Genomic DNA, 16,795 nt, shown 5'->3' on the forward strand with positions numbered 1-16,795 from the left:
TCCTTTCTCCCTTCCTCCCTCCCTCCCTCCTCCCTTCCTTGCTTCCTCCCCTCTCTTGCTCCTTCCTTCCTCCCTCCATCCTTCCCTCCTCCCTTCCTCCTTCCTTCCTTGCTTCCTCCCGTCTCCTTTCTTCCTCCCTCCCTCCTCCCTCCCTCCACCCTCCTCCCTTCCTCCTCCCTGCCTCCTTCCTTCCTTCTTCCACCCTCCCTCCTTGCTTCCTTCCTCCCTCCTTTCTTCCTTCCACCCTCTCTCCCTCCTCCTTCCTCCTTCCTTCCTTGCTTCCTCCCCTCTCTCCTTTCTTCCTCCCTCCCTCCCTCCTTCCTTCCTTGCTTCCTCCCCTCTCTCCTTCCTTCCTTCCTTCCTTCCTTCCTTCCTTCCACACAGTGGTTAGAATACAGTATTGCTGGCTAATTCTACCCACAGCCAGGAGTTCGATCCTGACCGACTCTAAGTTGACTCAGCCTTCCATCCTTCAGAGGTCAGTAAAATGAGGACCTGGATTGTTGGGAACGATATATAGGGTCTCCTGCCTGAGCAGGAGGTTGGACTAGAAGACCTCCAAGGTCCCTTCCAGCTTTATTCTGATTGAGTACAAGATGCTGACATTGTAAACTGCCCAGAGTGTGCTGTAAAAGCAGTATGGGACAGTATATAACTCCCAAGTGCTATCGCTATTACAACAGATAGGATGCTAAGAAAAGTTTCTTGTCGATTGGTTTGATTACATTGCACTGTGTGGTTGCTTCACCCTTTGTGGGTTTGAAGGAGCCTCACCACGTTTTTTCAGGCGAAGCAATCTCCCTTGGGAATCTTGACAGAATTAAAAAAACCCAGTGATTTCTTGCCTAGATAATGGAAGAAACGTACAAGATGGAGTTCATGTACAGCAACGTGGAGCACAGGCAGGTGGTCATCATCCACCATATGAGGCTGCAGGCCAAGGCTCTGCAACTGATCGTGACCGTGCGGACAACGAGAGGGTAAGGAGGCTCTCGGGGACTTGGGGAGGCCTTATCGGTGGAGAGATCAATTAGCGGAGGACAATTAACCAGTGGAACAGCTTGCCACCAGACGCTGTGGGTGCTTCAACACTGGAGGTTTTTACGAAGTGACTGGACTTGTCACTTGTCTGGACTGGTAGAGGATCTCCTGCTTGAGCAGGGGGCTGGACTAGAAGACCTCCAAGGTCCCTTCCAGCTCTATTCCGATTCAGGATAGATTCAGTTGCTGAATACGTAAAATTTAGGATAGTTTGGAAAGCTTTGGATTGACTGATTAGGTCCGTGGTGACGAACCTATGCCACGCGTGCCACAGGTGGCACTCAGAGCCCTCTCTGTGTGGGCATGCGCGCCGTCGCCCCAGTCCTAGGCCTTCAGCTGGGTTTTACAAAACCTTTTCGCTTTAGGCCTCCGCCGCCGTGTGTGGAAAAAAAAAAAAAAGGTTCAATCAATCAACCAATTTCAACTTCTCGTGGGAAAAAAAAGATCTTGCAAAGTTGGAATTGATTGATTGAACTTTTTAGTCCCACCCAGTTTGCCGTTACCACTGCAGCCACGACCACCCAATGGGCCACACCCACCCGGCACCCGACGATACATAAGTGGGTTTTGGGTTGCAGTTTGAGCCCTCGGTCTCTAAAGGTTTGCACCATTTATATTCCCAAGCCAGCTTTTCTATAGAATAATCTGTCCGATTTTCTGCTCCTGCAAGTGACTTGTAACTGGCAAAAAAAAACCCCAGGATGTCTAGAATGGATTTTGTATCTTTGTTACAGGGTGGAACCGCTCGGCATATGTGAGAAATTTTTGCAAGAAGTGGACTGTTTTCAAAGGTGTGTACGATCTGGTGAGATGCTCCTTGGGCGCAAACGAGACCTTATTCTCGTTTTTCTTCTCATCTGTTTCTTGGAGATTATGCGTGACTTAAAGTCCACAAGTCTTAAAGTGGCCAAGTTTGAAGACCCCAGGGGTGGGCAACCTTGGCTCTTTTATGACTCGTGAACACCCTAATTAAGTAAAAGCCACACACAACGGCACCATATAAATACGACACGTAGACTAGCCCAATGTACACATTCTGGAGAGAGAGAGAGAGAGAGAGAGAGAGAGAGAGAGAGAGAGAGAGAGAGAGAGAGAGAGAGAGAGAGAGAGAAATTCCACTTAGGATGGACTCCACCAGAGCTTGGAATAATAAACTTTTGGTCCTGGTTGACCAACTCTGATTGGATCCTGCAACAACAACATCCTGGGCCACACGTATATTTGCCTTCATCGGTCTCTCTTCTCTTACCCCTTTCGCAGGTGTTTCATTTCCGAGCTGCCCCACATGCAAGGCAGCTTTGTGGATAAGCTCCTTGACCTGATGCCCAGGTTGGTCACTTCCAAGCCTTCAGAAGTGGTCAAGATCCTCCGGGTGACCTTGCGACAGAGTAACTTCCTTCACCTTCCATTGCCAGAGAAGGTGAGATTCGTTCGTTCGTTCGTTCGTTCGTTCGTTCGTTCGTTCGTTCATCTATGGAGCTTCTCAGTTTATCCAGATCATGGTTGTCCCAAAGGTGCTTTTTTCAGGAGGCAACTGGACTTTCTTGTTCTTTTTCTTTAAAGACATTTCGCTCCTCATCCCAGAAGCTTTTTCAGGTTCTAGCTGAATGGTGAAGGATGGAAGGATTTATGTTCCTTGCAGACAGCTGGTCATTTGCCTTCTTTTAGAGCAGGGGTGTCAAACTCAATTTCATTGAGGGCCGCATCAGCATTGCGGTTGCCCTCGCGGGGCCGAGTGGGTGTGGCCAGGGTGGGTGCGGCCTACTGGGTGGGCGTGGGTGGAGTGGGTGTGGCCTACTGGGTGGGCATGGCCAGCTCTACATCGTTTGCGTCAAGCGTCAAGGGTGCCTGTGGGGGCCTGGGCAGGAGTGGGACAGATCTGAGGGTCTCTGGCAGGAGGGGATGGGACCGGGACAAGCGCCAAGGCATGCTCCATTTCTTCACAAAGGGGGTGACACCTCCCCAGCATGCACCCAGGGGGCAGGGCCGACGCGGCAGGGGCCGGTTCCTCGCTGTTTCCGGACAGCCTTGTGGAGCTAAGACTGAATGCATTTCAGCATAGATGGCCACCACAAAATTGTACATTGGCTCCCGGCCGGCCTGGGCCAGGGCCAAGACAGAGGGGGCCGTTCCCTCACTGTTTCCAGGATGGCTTCGCGGGCCACATGAAACCACTTCGCGGGCCACATCCAGCCCCCCGGGCCTTGTGTTTGACACGTCTGTTTTAGAGGGTTGTTGAGGCCACCTGGAGGTTTACCTGTGTCCTCAGGGTCACCTGAATGGTGCAAATGTGTGTGGAACCATCTTGGCTGCAGGATGTTTCTGCCTTGGGTCCCTCCACGGTTGAAGACAGGCACACAGGCTGTTGGGGATGAGTCTGTGTTGTCTGCATCTCAAACTGAAAGGCAAATGGTTCCTGTTCAGTCCCCAACAGCCTTTTGGGCTCCATTATGGTCGTAGGTCGAGGACTACCTGTATAGGGTCTTCTGCTTGAGCAGGGGGTTGGACTAGAAGACCTCCAAGGTCCCTTCCAATTCCGTTATTCTGTTGTTGTTCAGTCATTAAATCATGTCCGACTCTTCGTGACTCCATGGGCCATATCACGCCGTGGGGATGGTGCAACCTTCGTAATTGTGAAAAATGGACGTAAATCACCTTGTTCAGTGCCCATTGCAACTTGGAACAGTCACTAAATGAATGGTTGTAAGTTGAGGACTACTTGCACAAGGTCATATCAGGATGGAAAAAGCGAATTGCGAAGAGTTGTTTTGTCACAAGAAATGCCGGCTAATCTACCCCGTTCCTTCCCTCAGATCCACCGAGCAGCCGCCACCATTATTGAGCCCACAGGAGAATCGGACAATCCCCTTCGCTTCACGTCAGGATTAGTGGTCGCAGTGGATGTGGATGCCACTCTGGAACACGTGCAAGATCCTCAAAACACAGTGAAAGTCCAGGTAACTGAATTGAGCCATGTGAAGGCCACCATATTGGGTTAGAACAAGGATTCAGTGTTCCACTATTTTGTCTCCAGTTCTCCGTTGGCCAAGTGCTATTCGGTATCTTGGGGGTTTCTCAATCTCAGGCAGAATGGAATGGAATGGAATGGAATGGAGTGGAGGAGTGGAATGGAATAGAAATATAGAAATATAGAAGAATAGAATAGAATAGAATAGAATAGAATAGAATAGAATAGAATAGAATAGAATAGAATAGAATAGAATAGAATAGAATAGGGATGGGATGGGATGGGATGGGATGGGATAGAATAGAATTGGGAATGGAATAGAATAGAATATGGAATAGAACAGAATAGAATAGAACAACAGAATAAATAGAATACAGTAGAACGGAACAGAATAGAATAGAATTAGAACAACAGAACAGAATAAATAGAATACAACAAAACAGAACAGAACAGAATAGAATAGAAAGAACAGAACAGAACAGAATAAATAGAACAGAACAGAATAGGGATGGGGATGGGAATAGAATGGAATGGAACAAAATAACTTTATTGTCACTTTAAATGTACATTAATCGGCATACATTAAAATGAAATTTCGTTGCATACAGCTCTCAAAGGGTCAGCAACTCCAATATACACTACATAAATATGACCAAATTGTTTTTGCATATACTCACATACCCACATTACATTCTATGGCACAGCGAAAGAACACAGTCTAGTTTGAATATGTTACATGTACGTGGCGAGAAAAACGAATCTCGTGAGTTTAGCAGACGGCTGGCCTAGGGAACAAAGCTGTTACAGAATCTGGTAATCCTGCTGGAAATACTTCGAAACCTCCTCTCAGTGGGGATCAACAGAAACAGAGCGTAAAGTGGGTGTGTGGGGTCTCTTAACACTCTAACACACTTGAAGGTGCGTGGACTTCAATTCCCAGGATTCCCCAGCCTGCAAGGACTACCTATCCTGAGATTCCATGGACTGTTTTTTTTTCCTTTCTTCTTTTAAGGAGAGGGTGCTCTATAAATGCGGGGTCACAATAGCAAGACCGTCTTCCTGATGGAGCCCCCCAAAATGTCAGTGCGATGTGGGACAAGTAGAAGTCGCTCCATTGATGGCTCCAGGGTTGAGAAGAGACAATCCAATCACTTCGGGTCTCTCTTTTCTTCTAGATCCTGTATCCTGACGGTCAGTCCCAGGTGATCCATCCGAAACCGGCAGATTTTAGAAATCCTGGTCCAGGAAGGCACCGATTAATTACTCAGGTTTACCTTTCGCACACTGCGTGGACAGGTAGGGGGAAACGTGGCTTCAGTGCATGTTTTGCAGGGCTGGGAAATTCCGTGTTAATGTAGACCCAAAGCTGCTTTTTCTGGAAGCAAGTGGACTTTCTTGTTTTTCTTCTGAAGTTATTTCGCTTCTCTTCCAAGAAGCTTCTTCAGCTCTGACCGGATGGTGGAGAAGGGAAAGATTTATACTCCTTGCAGACAGCTGGTCATTTGCCTTCTTTTAGAGAATCGTCATTGAGGCCACTTGGAGGTTTATCTTTGTCCTCAGGGTCACCTGAGTGGTGCAAACGGGTGTGGAGCCTCTTTGGAACTGCTGAAAGGACTGTTGTGGAGTTGTGCTTTCTGCAGGATGTTTCAGCCGTTCCAAGAAGGCTCCACACCCATTTGCATCCCTCAGGTGACCCTGAGGACAAAGACAAACCTCCAAGTGGCCTCAACGACTCTCTAAAAGGAGGCAAATGACCAGCTGTCTGCAAGGACTTTACAGGTAATCCTCAGTTTAGGACTGTGAGTCTGCCTTAAGTCGTTGATGGTTGAAAAAAAGTCACCAAGTGTTTGGATCCGTTTTTATGATCTTTTTCCCCCACAGGAGTTATTAAGTGAACTCCACCGTGGCAAAGCAACCAGCACAGTGGCCAAATAAACGTTGCCGTCGTAAAACGAAGCCATTGCTTGCCATGGGCCATTTTTTGCTGAAAACCGAAAAGTGTGTGCTGGTTTTCAGCAAAAAATGTCATAAAACATAAGTCACATTACCGTGGGACGTTGCAAACAACCATTGTGGGCATGAAGCTGGCTGGTGCAAAGAATAGAAATGTGGGAGTTTTGATGTCCTTTGCTGTGTACAGGTAGTCCTTGAGTTACGACCACAATTGAACCCAGAAACTTCAGTTACTAAACAAGACAATTAAGGGAATTCTGCCTCCTTTTACAACCTTTCTTGACAACAGTTGTTCAATGAATCGCTGCAGCCGTTAACATTAGTAACACGGTCGTTAAGCGAACCCGGCTCCCCCCGTTGGCTTTGCTTGTCGGAAGGTGGCAAAAAGGGGATCACGTGACACCCCCCCCCAGGGACTTTGCGACCCGTCATAAAGATATGCCAGTTGCCAAACCTCCGAATTTTGATCACGTGACCCCCGGGGATGGTGCAATGTGAAAAATGTGTCATCAATGTTCATAAATCACTTTGTACAAGTGCTGTAACTTCAGACAGTCACTAAATGAATGTGTCCTGGTTCCGACAGATGAAACTCTTCAAAAGAACTTTGAGGCATTGTTTACCTTAAACAATCTTTTATTCGAGTAGCATAATATCGACACTGCATAATCGAAGCCAAAAACTGGATTCCCCTCCCCTGGGCACATAGTATCAAAGCATAATTCCCTCCTCCAATTAACAGTCCTAAATCACATTCCCCAATTAGCTTGAAGCGCAGGCTTCCTCTCCAGTTCTCCAGCTGGCCAATTCTTTTATCAGTTTTGGGCTCAATAACCTTGATTCTCATGCTAGGTTTAGTGTTGTTATGTCTAGCTGGACTCTCGTTCACATCCCTCCCTCCTCCCAGCATCATCTAACTCAGTGATGGCGAACCTTTTAGAGACCGAGTGCCCCAAAACTGGCCTCGCCCCCACTCCACCCCCCCTGCCCCGCCACCACTCTGCCCCCCGTCCCCCACCCCGCCTGCCCACAGGACCACTCACCGCCTCCAGGGCCCGCCGCAGATCGCCCAGGCAGCCCAGCAGCGCTATGGCGGCCATACCCTCTGCCCGCGCCCTGCAGCATCAACTGCATGATGGGGTGTGAGGGCAGAGTCTTGTCTACGCTGCCTGGCTGCCATGTCCTTGGCTGCGCTGCTCCGCGTGGGCCACGCTCGGGGGCGACTCTCCTTCGGGGGGGCTGTTGGAGAGGAGGGGGACGCGGGGGGAGGCGAGGCTGGGACAACGGCACGTGTGCCCACAGAGAGGGCTCCGAGTGCCGCCTCTGGCACCCGTGCCATAAGTTCGCCACCACTGATCTAACTCTAAAAGTGAAAGGGGAAAAGCTGGCTACATTTCCATCTGTTGTCAATGCAGAACATCCGACGTTAGCAGCGTTGACAGAATGGTTGTAACGCTGAGGACTACCTGCATGTTAGATGCTTTTGGAAACCTGGCAGATATGAGACCTTTTCCTTTTCTCTTCCCCCACCCCCCCTTTTTCCCCCCCTTTGCTCCAGAACCTTGTCAAGTTGAACTCCAACTTCTCCTGGCCTACAGTTCGGACAGAACCAAGGCCTCCGTGGACCTCTCGCGCTCCACCTGGGGAGACGGCCCGGATCTTCTCCCCGCATCAGAGGGCAGCATCGAAGGCACTCTCCTGTTCGGCAAACCAGTCAAAGTTTATATTATGCCCAAGCCTGGCAGGCGGTGAAAGCTGTAGTTTGCAAAATCATTTTCCTTTTTTTTTCTTCCCCCGAGGGAAAAATCCGTTTTGGAAGTCGACGGGACTTCCGTAAAGACTATCGAAGTGGACCTATGGGGGGAGACGGTACCCGCTGGCCTCCGTTTGTAAAAACTCTGCTCTCTTCTCTGCTTGCGGAAGTGCCTGGGACTGGGAAGTGGTAAAAGAAGTTGCTACTCAAAGAGTATATAGGCTACCGTCGTTTATTCCGTCACCCGGCAACCTCCTAAAAATGCAGAATGGTTTGGTCCAGCTTGCCCAGCCAAGAGTTCTGCAGTTGAGCGTTTCCAACGCATCTGGAGGGGTGATAGGTTGGGAAAAAATCTGATCTCGGTCCCTCTGCTTCGGCCTTTCCTTAGACTTTTAGGAGGCTGGGCAGTGTTTCTTTTAGCAACTTTGTACGGGTACTTTCTGATTTGCAAGATTTTGTTAATGCGTAGAAGAATAGAATAGAGTTAGAATAGAGTTAGAATAGGGATAGGATAGAATAGAATAGAATGACAGAACAGGAAAGAATAGAATAGAAATAGAATAGAATAGAATAACAAAACAATAGAACAGAACAGGAAAGAATAGAATAGAATGGAATAGAATAGAATGGAATAACAGAATAGGAAAGAATAGAATAGAAATAGAACAGAACAGAACAGGAAAGAATAGAATAGAATAGAACAGAACAGGAAAGAATAGACTAGATTAGAGTAGACTAGACTAGACTAGGAGTTGGAAGGGACCTTGGAGGCCATCTAGTCCAACCCCCTGCTCAGGCAGGAAACCCTATACCATTTCGGACAAATGGTTGTGCAGTCTCCTCTTAAAAACGTCCAGTGATGGAGCATTCACAATTTCTGGAGGCAGGTTGTTTCTTTATGTAATTTTAAAATAATGTAGAATTAGCTCGTCTGGCTGTGTTTCCCCCCCCCCCCATCTGGTTTACCTGGCAAGGCTGTCACCTTCCCTCTAGTTTTCCTTGATGCACTTGAACACAAGCTGATAAAATTGGCTGGGGCCTTTATTTTTTTTTGGCAAATGGTTTTATTCCTGGCTGGAAAGTGTTCAAAAGTTGGCACAGTACACACACAGAGAAAATGTTCCTTTTAATTTCCCCGAAGGAACCAGGTGGAAGACGGAGAGAGGGGTTTTGTGTCTGCCCTCTAACACATGGGTCTCCAAGCTTGGCAACTTTTAAGACTTGTGGACTTCAACTCCCAGAATTCCTCAGCCAGCAAAGCTGGCTGAGGAATTCTGGGAGTTGAAGTCCACAAGCCTTAAAAGTTGCCAAGGTTGAGGACCCCTGCTCTAACAGGTAGAATGGAAGACTCCGCCCACTCTGACTCCCTGGGAAGCCAAAATATTATATTCTTTCACAGCCTGCTCCGTTTGCAAGACCATCACATCAATCCCGTGCTTCCTCAGATACTCCACTGTGGCTGGCGGGACCTGGAGGGGGAAAAAAAGCAATGAAAATCTGTGGCATCGGTGGAGCAATTTTCTTTATTAAAATAGCATTAACTCACTTTTACCTCTATATCAGAACCTCAACCACGTTAACCATTGATTAAAAAGGAAGAGTGCCGGTGCAACAGGGTGTAAGGACATAAAAATAACCCTACGGCAGTGATGGCGAACCTTTTAGAGACCGAGTGCCCAAACTGCAACCCAAAATCCACTTATGTATTGTCGGGTGCCGGGTGGGCGTGGCCCATTGGGTGGGCGTGGCTGCAGTGGTAACGGCAGACTGGGTGGGACTAAAAAGTTCAATCAATCAATTCCAACTTTGCGAGATTTTTTTTTCCCTGTGAGAAGTTGAAATTGATTAATTGAACCTTTTTTTTTTTTTGCACACGGCAGCGGAGGCCTAAAGCGAAAAGGTTTTATAAAACCCAGCTGAAGGCCTAGGACTGGGGCGACGGTGCGCGTGCCCACAGAGAGGGCTCTGAGTGCCGCCTGTGGCACGTGTGCCATAGGTTCGCCATCACTGCCCTACGGGATCAAGTAAAGCAGGGGTCTTCAAACTTGGCCCTTTTATGACTTGTGGACTTCAACTCCCAGAATTCCTCAGCCAGCATGGGGAAACTATGGCCCCCTTCATTACTTGGGGACTTCAACTCCCAGAATTCCTCAGCCAGGCACGTTGGCTGAGGAATTCTGGAAGCCCACAAGTCATGAAGGGGCCATAGTTCCCCCATGCTGGCTGAGGAATTCTGGGAGTTGAAGTCTGCAAGTCACGAAGGGGCCATAGTTTCCCCCATGCTGGCTCTCGGAATTCATCTCACCTGAGAAAACCTACCTGCAAGGCCTCGCTCATGCCCCGACCGATGACTAATGTTTTCACACCCTTTTCAAGAACTTCTTTCACATCTGCAGGCTGAACTCCAGGGATGTGCTGGGTAGAGGGGAAAAAAAAGAAACGTTAAGGAGAGATGGTTTTGCCATGGCACCAAATTAATATGGGAAGGTCCTCGACCAGTGGTGGGATTCAGCCGATATGGCAGAACCGGTAGCTAAATTTTGCTGCATTCGGGAAAACTGGCTGGCTTCCAGAAATTCAGTCTAGGCCTTCCGGAAGTGCATGGATGCCACTTCCGGAAGGCCATTCTAGGCCTCAAGAGGCCTGGAGGAGGCCTCCCAGGCCTAGAACGGCCCACCGGAAGTGTGTGGATGCCACTTCTGGAAGTCCGTTCTAGGCCTCGGAGACCCAGGCCTGCATCGAATAAGAGAACCGGTTGTTCAGGATAGGAATGAAGGTAGAAAGGGAGGGAGGGAAGGTAGGAAGGGAGGGAGCAAGGGAAGGAAGGAAGGAAGAAACGGAAGGGAGGAAGGGTGGGAAGGAAAGGAAGGAGGGGAGGGAGGGAAGGAAGGATAGGAATGAAGGTAGAAAGGGAGGGAGGAAAGGAAGGAACGGAAGGAAGAGGGAGAGGGAGGGAAGGAAGGGAAGGAGGGAGGGAAGGTAGGAAGGGAGGGAAGCATAGCGCCACAGTGGTTAGAATGCAGTACTGCAGATTAACTCTGCCGACTGCCAGCAGTTCGATCCTGACCGGCTGAAGGTTGACTCAGCCTTCCCTTCTTCTGAGGTCATTAAAATGAGGACCCAGATTGTTGGGGGCACACGCACGCGCGCGCGCGCACACACACACACACACACCAGTCAGCTTTTTCTACTTATCCCTATTCCCCAACCCTTTTGTAGAGTCTGATTCCACGAAGCAGAAGAACCTCAGTGTTTTTCTGGCCTGGCTTCCCGCTGATCGAATTAACCTCTTCTGGTAAATGACAGCTTTGTTGAGGCAGATCTGACTTTTTTTTTTTTAAAGCCTGTTTGCTTGTTTCCCTTCTGCCTTCTCATTGTAATTTGTATGCAAATTTGTATCATAAACTACTGCAGCCTTCCGGCTCTGTACACAGCGTGCAGCTGCTCCCAGTAGGCCTGGGGGTGTGCGCGCGTGTATGTCTATTTTTAACAAGCTTTTATTTATTAATTTCCATTTTAATCAACATTTGAAATCAGCCCTCTCCCTCACAGAGGGACTCTGGGACGTGTACCAATAAAAATAACGTAAAAATAGTTATTTTTAATTTTTCCCCCCCCTCTAAATGAAATTTACAAAGGCAAGGGTGAATTGAAAACCAATTATTAAAAAAAAAAGTTCGTTCAAATCATCCCACAGCCTAAAGCAGTGGTTCTCAACCTTTTTAATGCCGCGACCCCAACCGGTCGTAAGTCGAGGACTAAACCGGTCGTAAGTCGAGGACTAAACCGGTCGTAAGTCGAGGACTACCCAACCGGTCGTAAGTCAAGGACTTTCCCTGCCTGAGAGCGCCACGCATGCGTGGTTCCGCCCCCTGCACCGGCCGAGGCGTAGCTGGCAAGCAGGAGAGACGGAGCAGGCCGACCACCAGCTGGCCCAGCCCAAGGGAGGTAAGGCACCCGCCGGAAAAGGGGAAAAAAAATGGCGGACAAAAAAATGGCAGACAGCCTTGCTTGGCGAACCCCATGAAATGGTCGATAGACCCCAAATGGGGTCCCGACCCACAGGTTGAGAACCACTGGCCTAAAGGAACCAGTCCAGTCTTCTGAGGAAGGAAGTGGCAGGAAGGGGTGCATGGAAGGTCAAAAAATTTTTAAGATGCGATTAGACTTCCATTCCGTTGTTTTTTTTAATCCAAAAATCACTGTGCAGAGATTTATTTTTTTCTAAGTGGGGCGGGCGGGAAATGACAATTGACGAAGAAAGAATCGGTGTCTGAACAAGGCGCGAGGAAAACATTTTTCTCCCACCTCTAAAAACTGTAGCCTCCTTTTAACAGTGACTCATTACAATTCTGTGGGGGGGAAAAAGGAAAAAATGGGATTTTAATGTATAGGTAGGTAGTCCTTACATGATCCAGGACACTGCCACCGTCATAAGATAAGATAAGATAACCTTTATTGTCATTTTTTTACTGTGGGCACAACGGCACACATCAAAAATGAAATTTAGTTGCCTGCTCTCAAAGTAAAACATACACGACACACACCTAAACATATTATACTATACATACCTAAACACATACCAGCTGCCACGCATCTGAAGTCTGATCACATGACCATAGGGAGGCTACTACAGTCATTAAGTGTGAAAAACAGTGGTAAGTCGCTTTTTTTGGTGGTGGTGGTGTAACTTCAGTCACTAAATCAGTGTTTCTCAACCTTGACAATTTTAAGGCATGTGGACTTCAACTCCCAGAATTCCACAGCCAGCATTGCTGGCTGTGGAATTCTGGGAGTTGAAGTCCACATGCCTTAAAATTGTCAAGGTTGAGAAACACTGCACTAAATGAACTGTTGTAAGCAAGGCAAGCACTGCCTGTATACATGGCCATCTATCACTCAGTTTAAATGTCCCAGTTGTCCCGGATAATGGGTTTGTGTGTCTTTACCCCAAAGAAAAAAAAAACAATTTTTATTCAATTTGGGGTAATTTATCCAGGTTTGGGAAGAAGGGGGAAATCCATTGTTCTTTTACTATTCTGCCACACGTAGAGAAGGGTGCTAGGTTCCACTTGAGATAGACAGAGAACTCGGTGAATAAGTCAAAACAAAGATTGCTTTTATTCCAGGTATCCTCAAAACATTAACTCACGGTTATGTAGAAGTTCTTCCAGAATGTAGGTAGCAATATGGACTCATTTCACAGGTAAAAGAACAATGGATTTCTCCCTTCTGTGTGTAAACCTTACATATTGCTAGAGATCTCAGCCCAGCCACCACATGGCTAGGACTCATGCAGGCAAGTATTAAAAACATGGCAGTAACAGGATGTCCTGCAATAACTTTCTAACTCCTCCCACTGTCTAGATCAGTGTTTCTCAACCTTGACAATTTTAAGGCATGTGGACTTCAACTCCCAGAATTCCACATCCAGCATTGCTGGCTGTGGAATTCTGGGAGTTGAAGTCCACATGCCTTAAAATTGTCAAGGTTGAGAAACACTGGTCTAGATCAGGGATAGGCAACCTTGGCTCTTCTATAACTCGTGGACTTCAATTCCCAGAATTCCTGAGCCAGCATAGGGGATTAATTGTTCCAACTGTGAGGAAATTTCTCCTTAGTTCTAGGTTGCTTCTCTTCTCGGTTAGTTTCCATCCGTTGCTTCTTGTCCTGCCTTCAGGGGCTTTGGAGAATAGCTTGACTCCCTCTTCTTTGGGGCAGTCCTTGAGATATTGGAACACTGCTATCATGTCTCCCCTATTTCTTCTTTTCTTTAGACTAGCCCTGGGGTAGGCAATCTTGGCTTTTTTATGATTCCTGGACTTCAACTCCCAGAATTCCTGAGCCAGCGTGGCTCAGCTTGGAAACCTCTCCCTTTCCCCTCAGCATGGCTGGCTCAGGAATTCTGGGAGTTGAAGTCCACGAGTCATAAAAGAGCCAAGGTGGCCTACCCCTGGTCTAGATGAACTATAGGATTAACTAACAGCTAAAACTACATTACCCATAAGCCACCTCTTAAGGAAACAGCATTTAACCCTCTAAATGTTAACTGCTCTAACATACAGTTCTTAAGCTAACTGACTGGTCCAGCACAGGAAGCATGTGCAGGAATCAGATAAAATGGAGGCCACATTTTTTTCTAGCTCTGATGCTCTGAGGGAATTCCCAACTCTCACTCCTTTTGGCTGGACAAAACTGGGATTCTTTCCGGGGCATAAAACTGCTTGATGATAACAAAGGAGACCCTAAAGGAATTCTCCCAGGATGGGCCAAGATACCTACATCCGTGCCTGTTTCTCTCCAATCCCATGTCCGGCTGCCTCCAGGCCACACTTTACAGTCTTTATAGGTGGTGGAGCAGCCTCTCACGGTCATCCGTCCCCATGAGAGGGAGGCAATTTCGGGGGAAGACATAGCCGGGTGGATGTCTGAAAGGGAAAGAGAAGAACAAGAGTTAAAAGGAGGAGAAGTGGCCTCGCGGTAAGGCAAGGCTGGGCAACTATGGCAACTTTAGGACCTGTGGACTTCAACTCCCAGAATTCCTGAGCCAGCATAGCTGGGAGTTGAAGTCCACAGGTCCTAAAGTTGCCTTAATTGCTGACTCCTAAAATAAGCCATCAAAGAGAGGCTTTTTAAGTTCAGAGGGACAGAATCAAAATCACGGGAAGTGTTAATACCACTTTACAAGGCCTTGGTAAGGCCACGCTTGGAATCCGGCATCCAGTTTTGGTCCCCACGATGTAAAAAAGATGTTGAGAGTCTAGAAAGAGTACAGAGAAGAGCAACAAAGATGATTAGAGGTCTGGAGGCTAAAACATAGAAGGAACGGTTGCTGGAATTGGGTATGTCTAGTTTAACGAGGGGGGACAGGATAGCAGTGTTCCAATATCTCAGGGGCTGCCCCAAAGAAGAGGGAGTCAAGCTATTCTCCAAAGCGCCTGAAGGCAGGACAAGAAGCGATGGATGGAAACTAATCAAGGAGAGAAGCAACCTGGAACTAAGGAGAAACTTCCTGACAGAACAATTAACCAGTGGAACAACCTGCCTCCAGAAGCTGTGAATTTTAACTAATTTGACATCTTATCAGAAAAGATTGCAGCTTAATCGGATTTGCAAATAGTTTAAAACTTGCAGCCCTGAAGTTAGTAGTTTTAAAATTAGCACCGCAAACTTCACGTAGGCGTCAAGAAGGGCACTGGGCCAGTAAATGCACAGCTTCCTCCAGTGGCCCCGACTCTACCCTGAATAAAGGGATTACAAGGTCATAAAAAGGGAGTTTTATAGATAGACAGACAGATAGAGAGGATAGATAGATAAGGAAGATAGATCAGGGGCCTGGAGGCTAAAACATGAAGAACAGTTGCAGGAATTGGGTATGTCTAGTATAGTGAAAAGAAGGTCTAGGGGTGATATGGTAGCAGTCTTCCAATATTTGAGGGGCTGCCACAAAGAATTGGGGATCAACCTGTTCTCCAAAGCTCCTGAAGGCAGGACAAGAAGCAATTAATGGAAACTAATCAAGGAGAGAAGCAACCTGGAACTAAGGAGAAATTTCCTGACAGTTGGAACAATTAATCTGTGGAACCATTTGCCTCCAGAAGTTGTGACTGTTCCAACACTGGAAGTTTTTAAGAAGAGACTGGAGAGCCATTCATCTGAAATGGTATAGGATTTCCTGCCTGAGCAGGGGGTTGGACTAGATGACCTCCAAGGTCCCTTCCAACTCTGTCCTATACGATCTCATCCCATCCCATCCTATTGTTTCATTCTATTCTGTTCTATTCTATTATATATTCTATTCTATTACCATATTTTACAACCTGCCTGTTTTAGTGTTATTTTATTTATTTGTCAAATTTCTACACTGGCCATTTCAGCTGAAGGGACTCTAGGCGGTTTGTACAGGCTGTCCTCGACTTACAACAGTTCGTTTAATGACTGTTTAAAGTTACAACGGCACTGAGAAAAGTGACTTGTGACTGTTTTTCACGACTGTTGCAGCGTCCCCCAGGGTCATGTGATCAAAATTCAGACACTTGGCAACTGACTCATATTTATGACGGTCGCAGCGTCCCCGGGATCACGTGATCCCCTTTTGTGACCTTCTGACCAGCAAAGTCAATGGGGGAGAGCCAGACTCACTTAACCACCATCTTACTAATTTAGCAAGTGCAGCGATTCGCTTAACAACGGTGGTCGTAAAACGGGGCAAATTTACTTAACGACCGTCTCGCTTACCAACAGAAATTTGGGGGCTCGATTGTGGCCGTAAGTCGAGGACTGTTTTGTACTCCAAAGGCAGCTGACAAGCCCCCCCACCCCAAGAAGGCGCCCCTCCCCAGATCCGCCAGACTACAGTTCCCATCATCCACAGCGTGGGCGCGGCGAATAACGGGGTTTGTAGTCCGCTCACCTGTCCAGGCCACGGACCTGTCGCTCCCCCGTCCGGGAGGAAACGCCCCCTCACGCCCCTCATTGGCCAAAGGCGATGTGACAAACACGGGCCGCGCCCACTAACAAACCTCTCCACAACATCGGGCCTCCCCGTTTTTTCACTCACACCCCCCCCCCGGGGCGCGCGCGCGCCACTTACGGCCAGGCCCCCTTTTTTGTGGGTCGGGCGGAGTCTCGGCGGCCGCCTCCCTCGAGCCTTCTGTTATGATTGGGCCCCTTTCTCCGTCGCCGCCGGCGAGATTGGCTCAGGCGGCGTTCTCTCCCCGCCCCTTTCCCCTTCTGCCCCCCCCGCTCCCCTCCCTTCCCCTCGCCTCCTCCCCAACGCAAGCGTCGTTTTGGTTCCTGTGTCAATCAGCCCGAAGGGAATAACCAACGAGAGAGCGGGGCCAGCTCTGCGGGCCGCTCTTTCCCAGCGCTCCCGCCCTTCCGCGGCGCCTCTCCTCGCCTCCTCTCGCGGGGCCTGACGGGAGAATGCCGCCGGGAGGAGGGGTGGGCAGGCCTCTTCCCGTCACAGCGCCCCCTGCCTTCCTCCTCCGCGCGCCCGCCGGACCCGCCTCTCCCCCCCCCTCCTCCTCCTCCTCCTCCTCCATCCATCCTCTCAGGTTCCAAGATGGCGGCTGCGACGG

At 48.5% G+C, this 16,795-nt stretch overlaps 2 protein-coding genes across 2 annotated transcripts in view; one reads left to right on the top strand and one right to left on the bottom strand.

The window, feature by feature from the left end:
* INTS4 (integrator complex subunit 4) overlaps positions 1 to 7,743 on the top strand; it is a gene marked incomplete at its 5' end in the record, with an annotated part of 14,742 nt that extends 6,999 nt beyond the window's left edge. The window contains 6 exon segments of the mRNA XM_015827280.1: positions 850 to 980; positions 1,776 to 1,832; positions 2,302 to 2,461; positions 3,855 to 3,998; positions 5,185 to 5,305; positions 7,521 to 7,743. Of these exon segments, the coding sequence (XP_015682766.1) occupies positions 850 to 980; positions 1,776 to 1,832; positions 2,302 to 2,461; positions 3,855 to 3,998; positions 5,185 to 5,305; positions 7,521 to 7,714 (807 nt within the window).
* Positions 7,744 to 9,035: 1,292 nt separating this feature from the next.
* AAMDC (adipogenesis associated Mth938 domain containing) lies at positions 9,036 to 16,242 on the bottom strand. Its single transcript, XM_015827285.1, has 4 exons — positions 16,129 to 16,242; positions 13,998 to 14,143; positions 10,035 to 10,130; positions 9,036 to 9,184 (listed from the first exon to the last, which is right to left on the bottom strand). The coding sequence occupies exons 2-4, from the start codon at positions 14,127 to 14,129 to the stop codon at positions 9,044 to 9,046; spliced, it is 369 nt and encodes a 122-aa protein (XP_015682771.1). The 5' UTR covers positions 14,130 to 14,143; positions 16,129 to 16,242; the 3' UTR covers positions 9,036 to 9,043.
* Between the last annotated feature and the right edge of the window lie 553 nt (positions 16,243 to 16,795).

This window comes from Protobothrops mucrosquamatus, unplaced genomic scaffold, assembly GCF_001527695.2.
Source record: "Protobothrops mucrosquamatus isolate PMUCROS unplaced genomic scaffold, P.Mucros_1.0 scaffold3590, whole genome shotgun sequence".
Taxonomy (NCBI): domain Eukaryota; kingdom Metazoa; phylum Chordata; class Lepidosauria; order Squamata; family Viperidae; genus Protobothrops; species Protobothrops mucrosquamatus.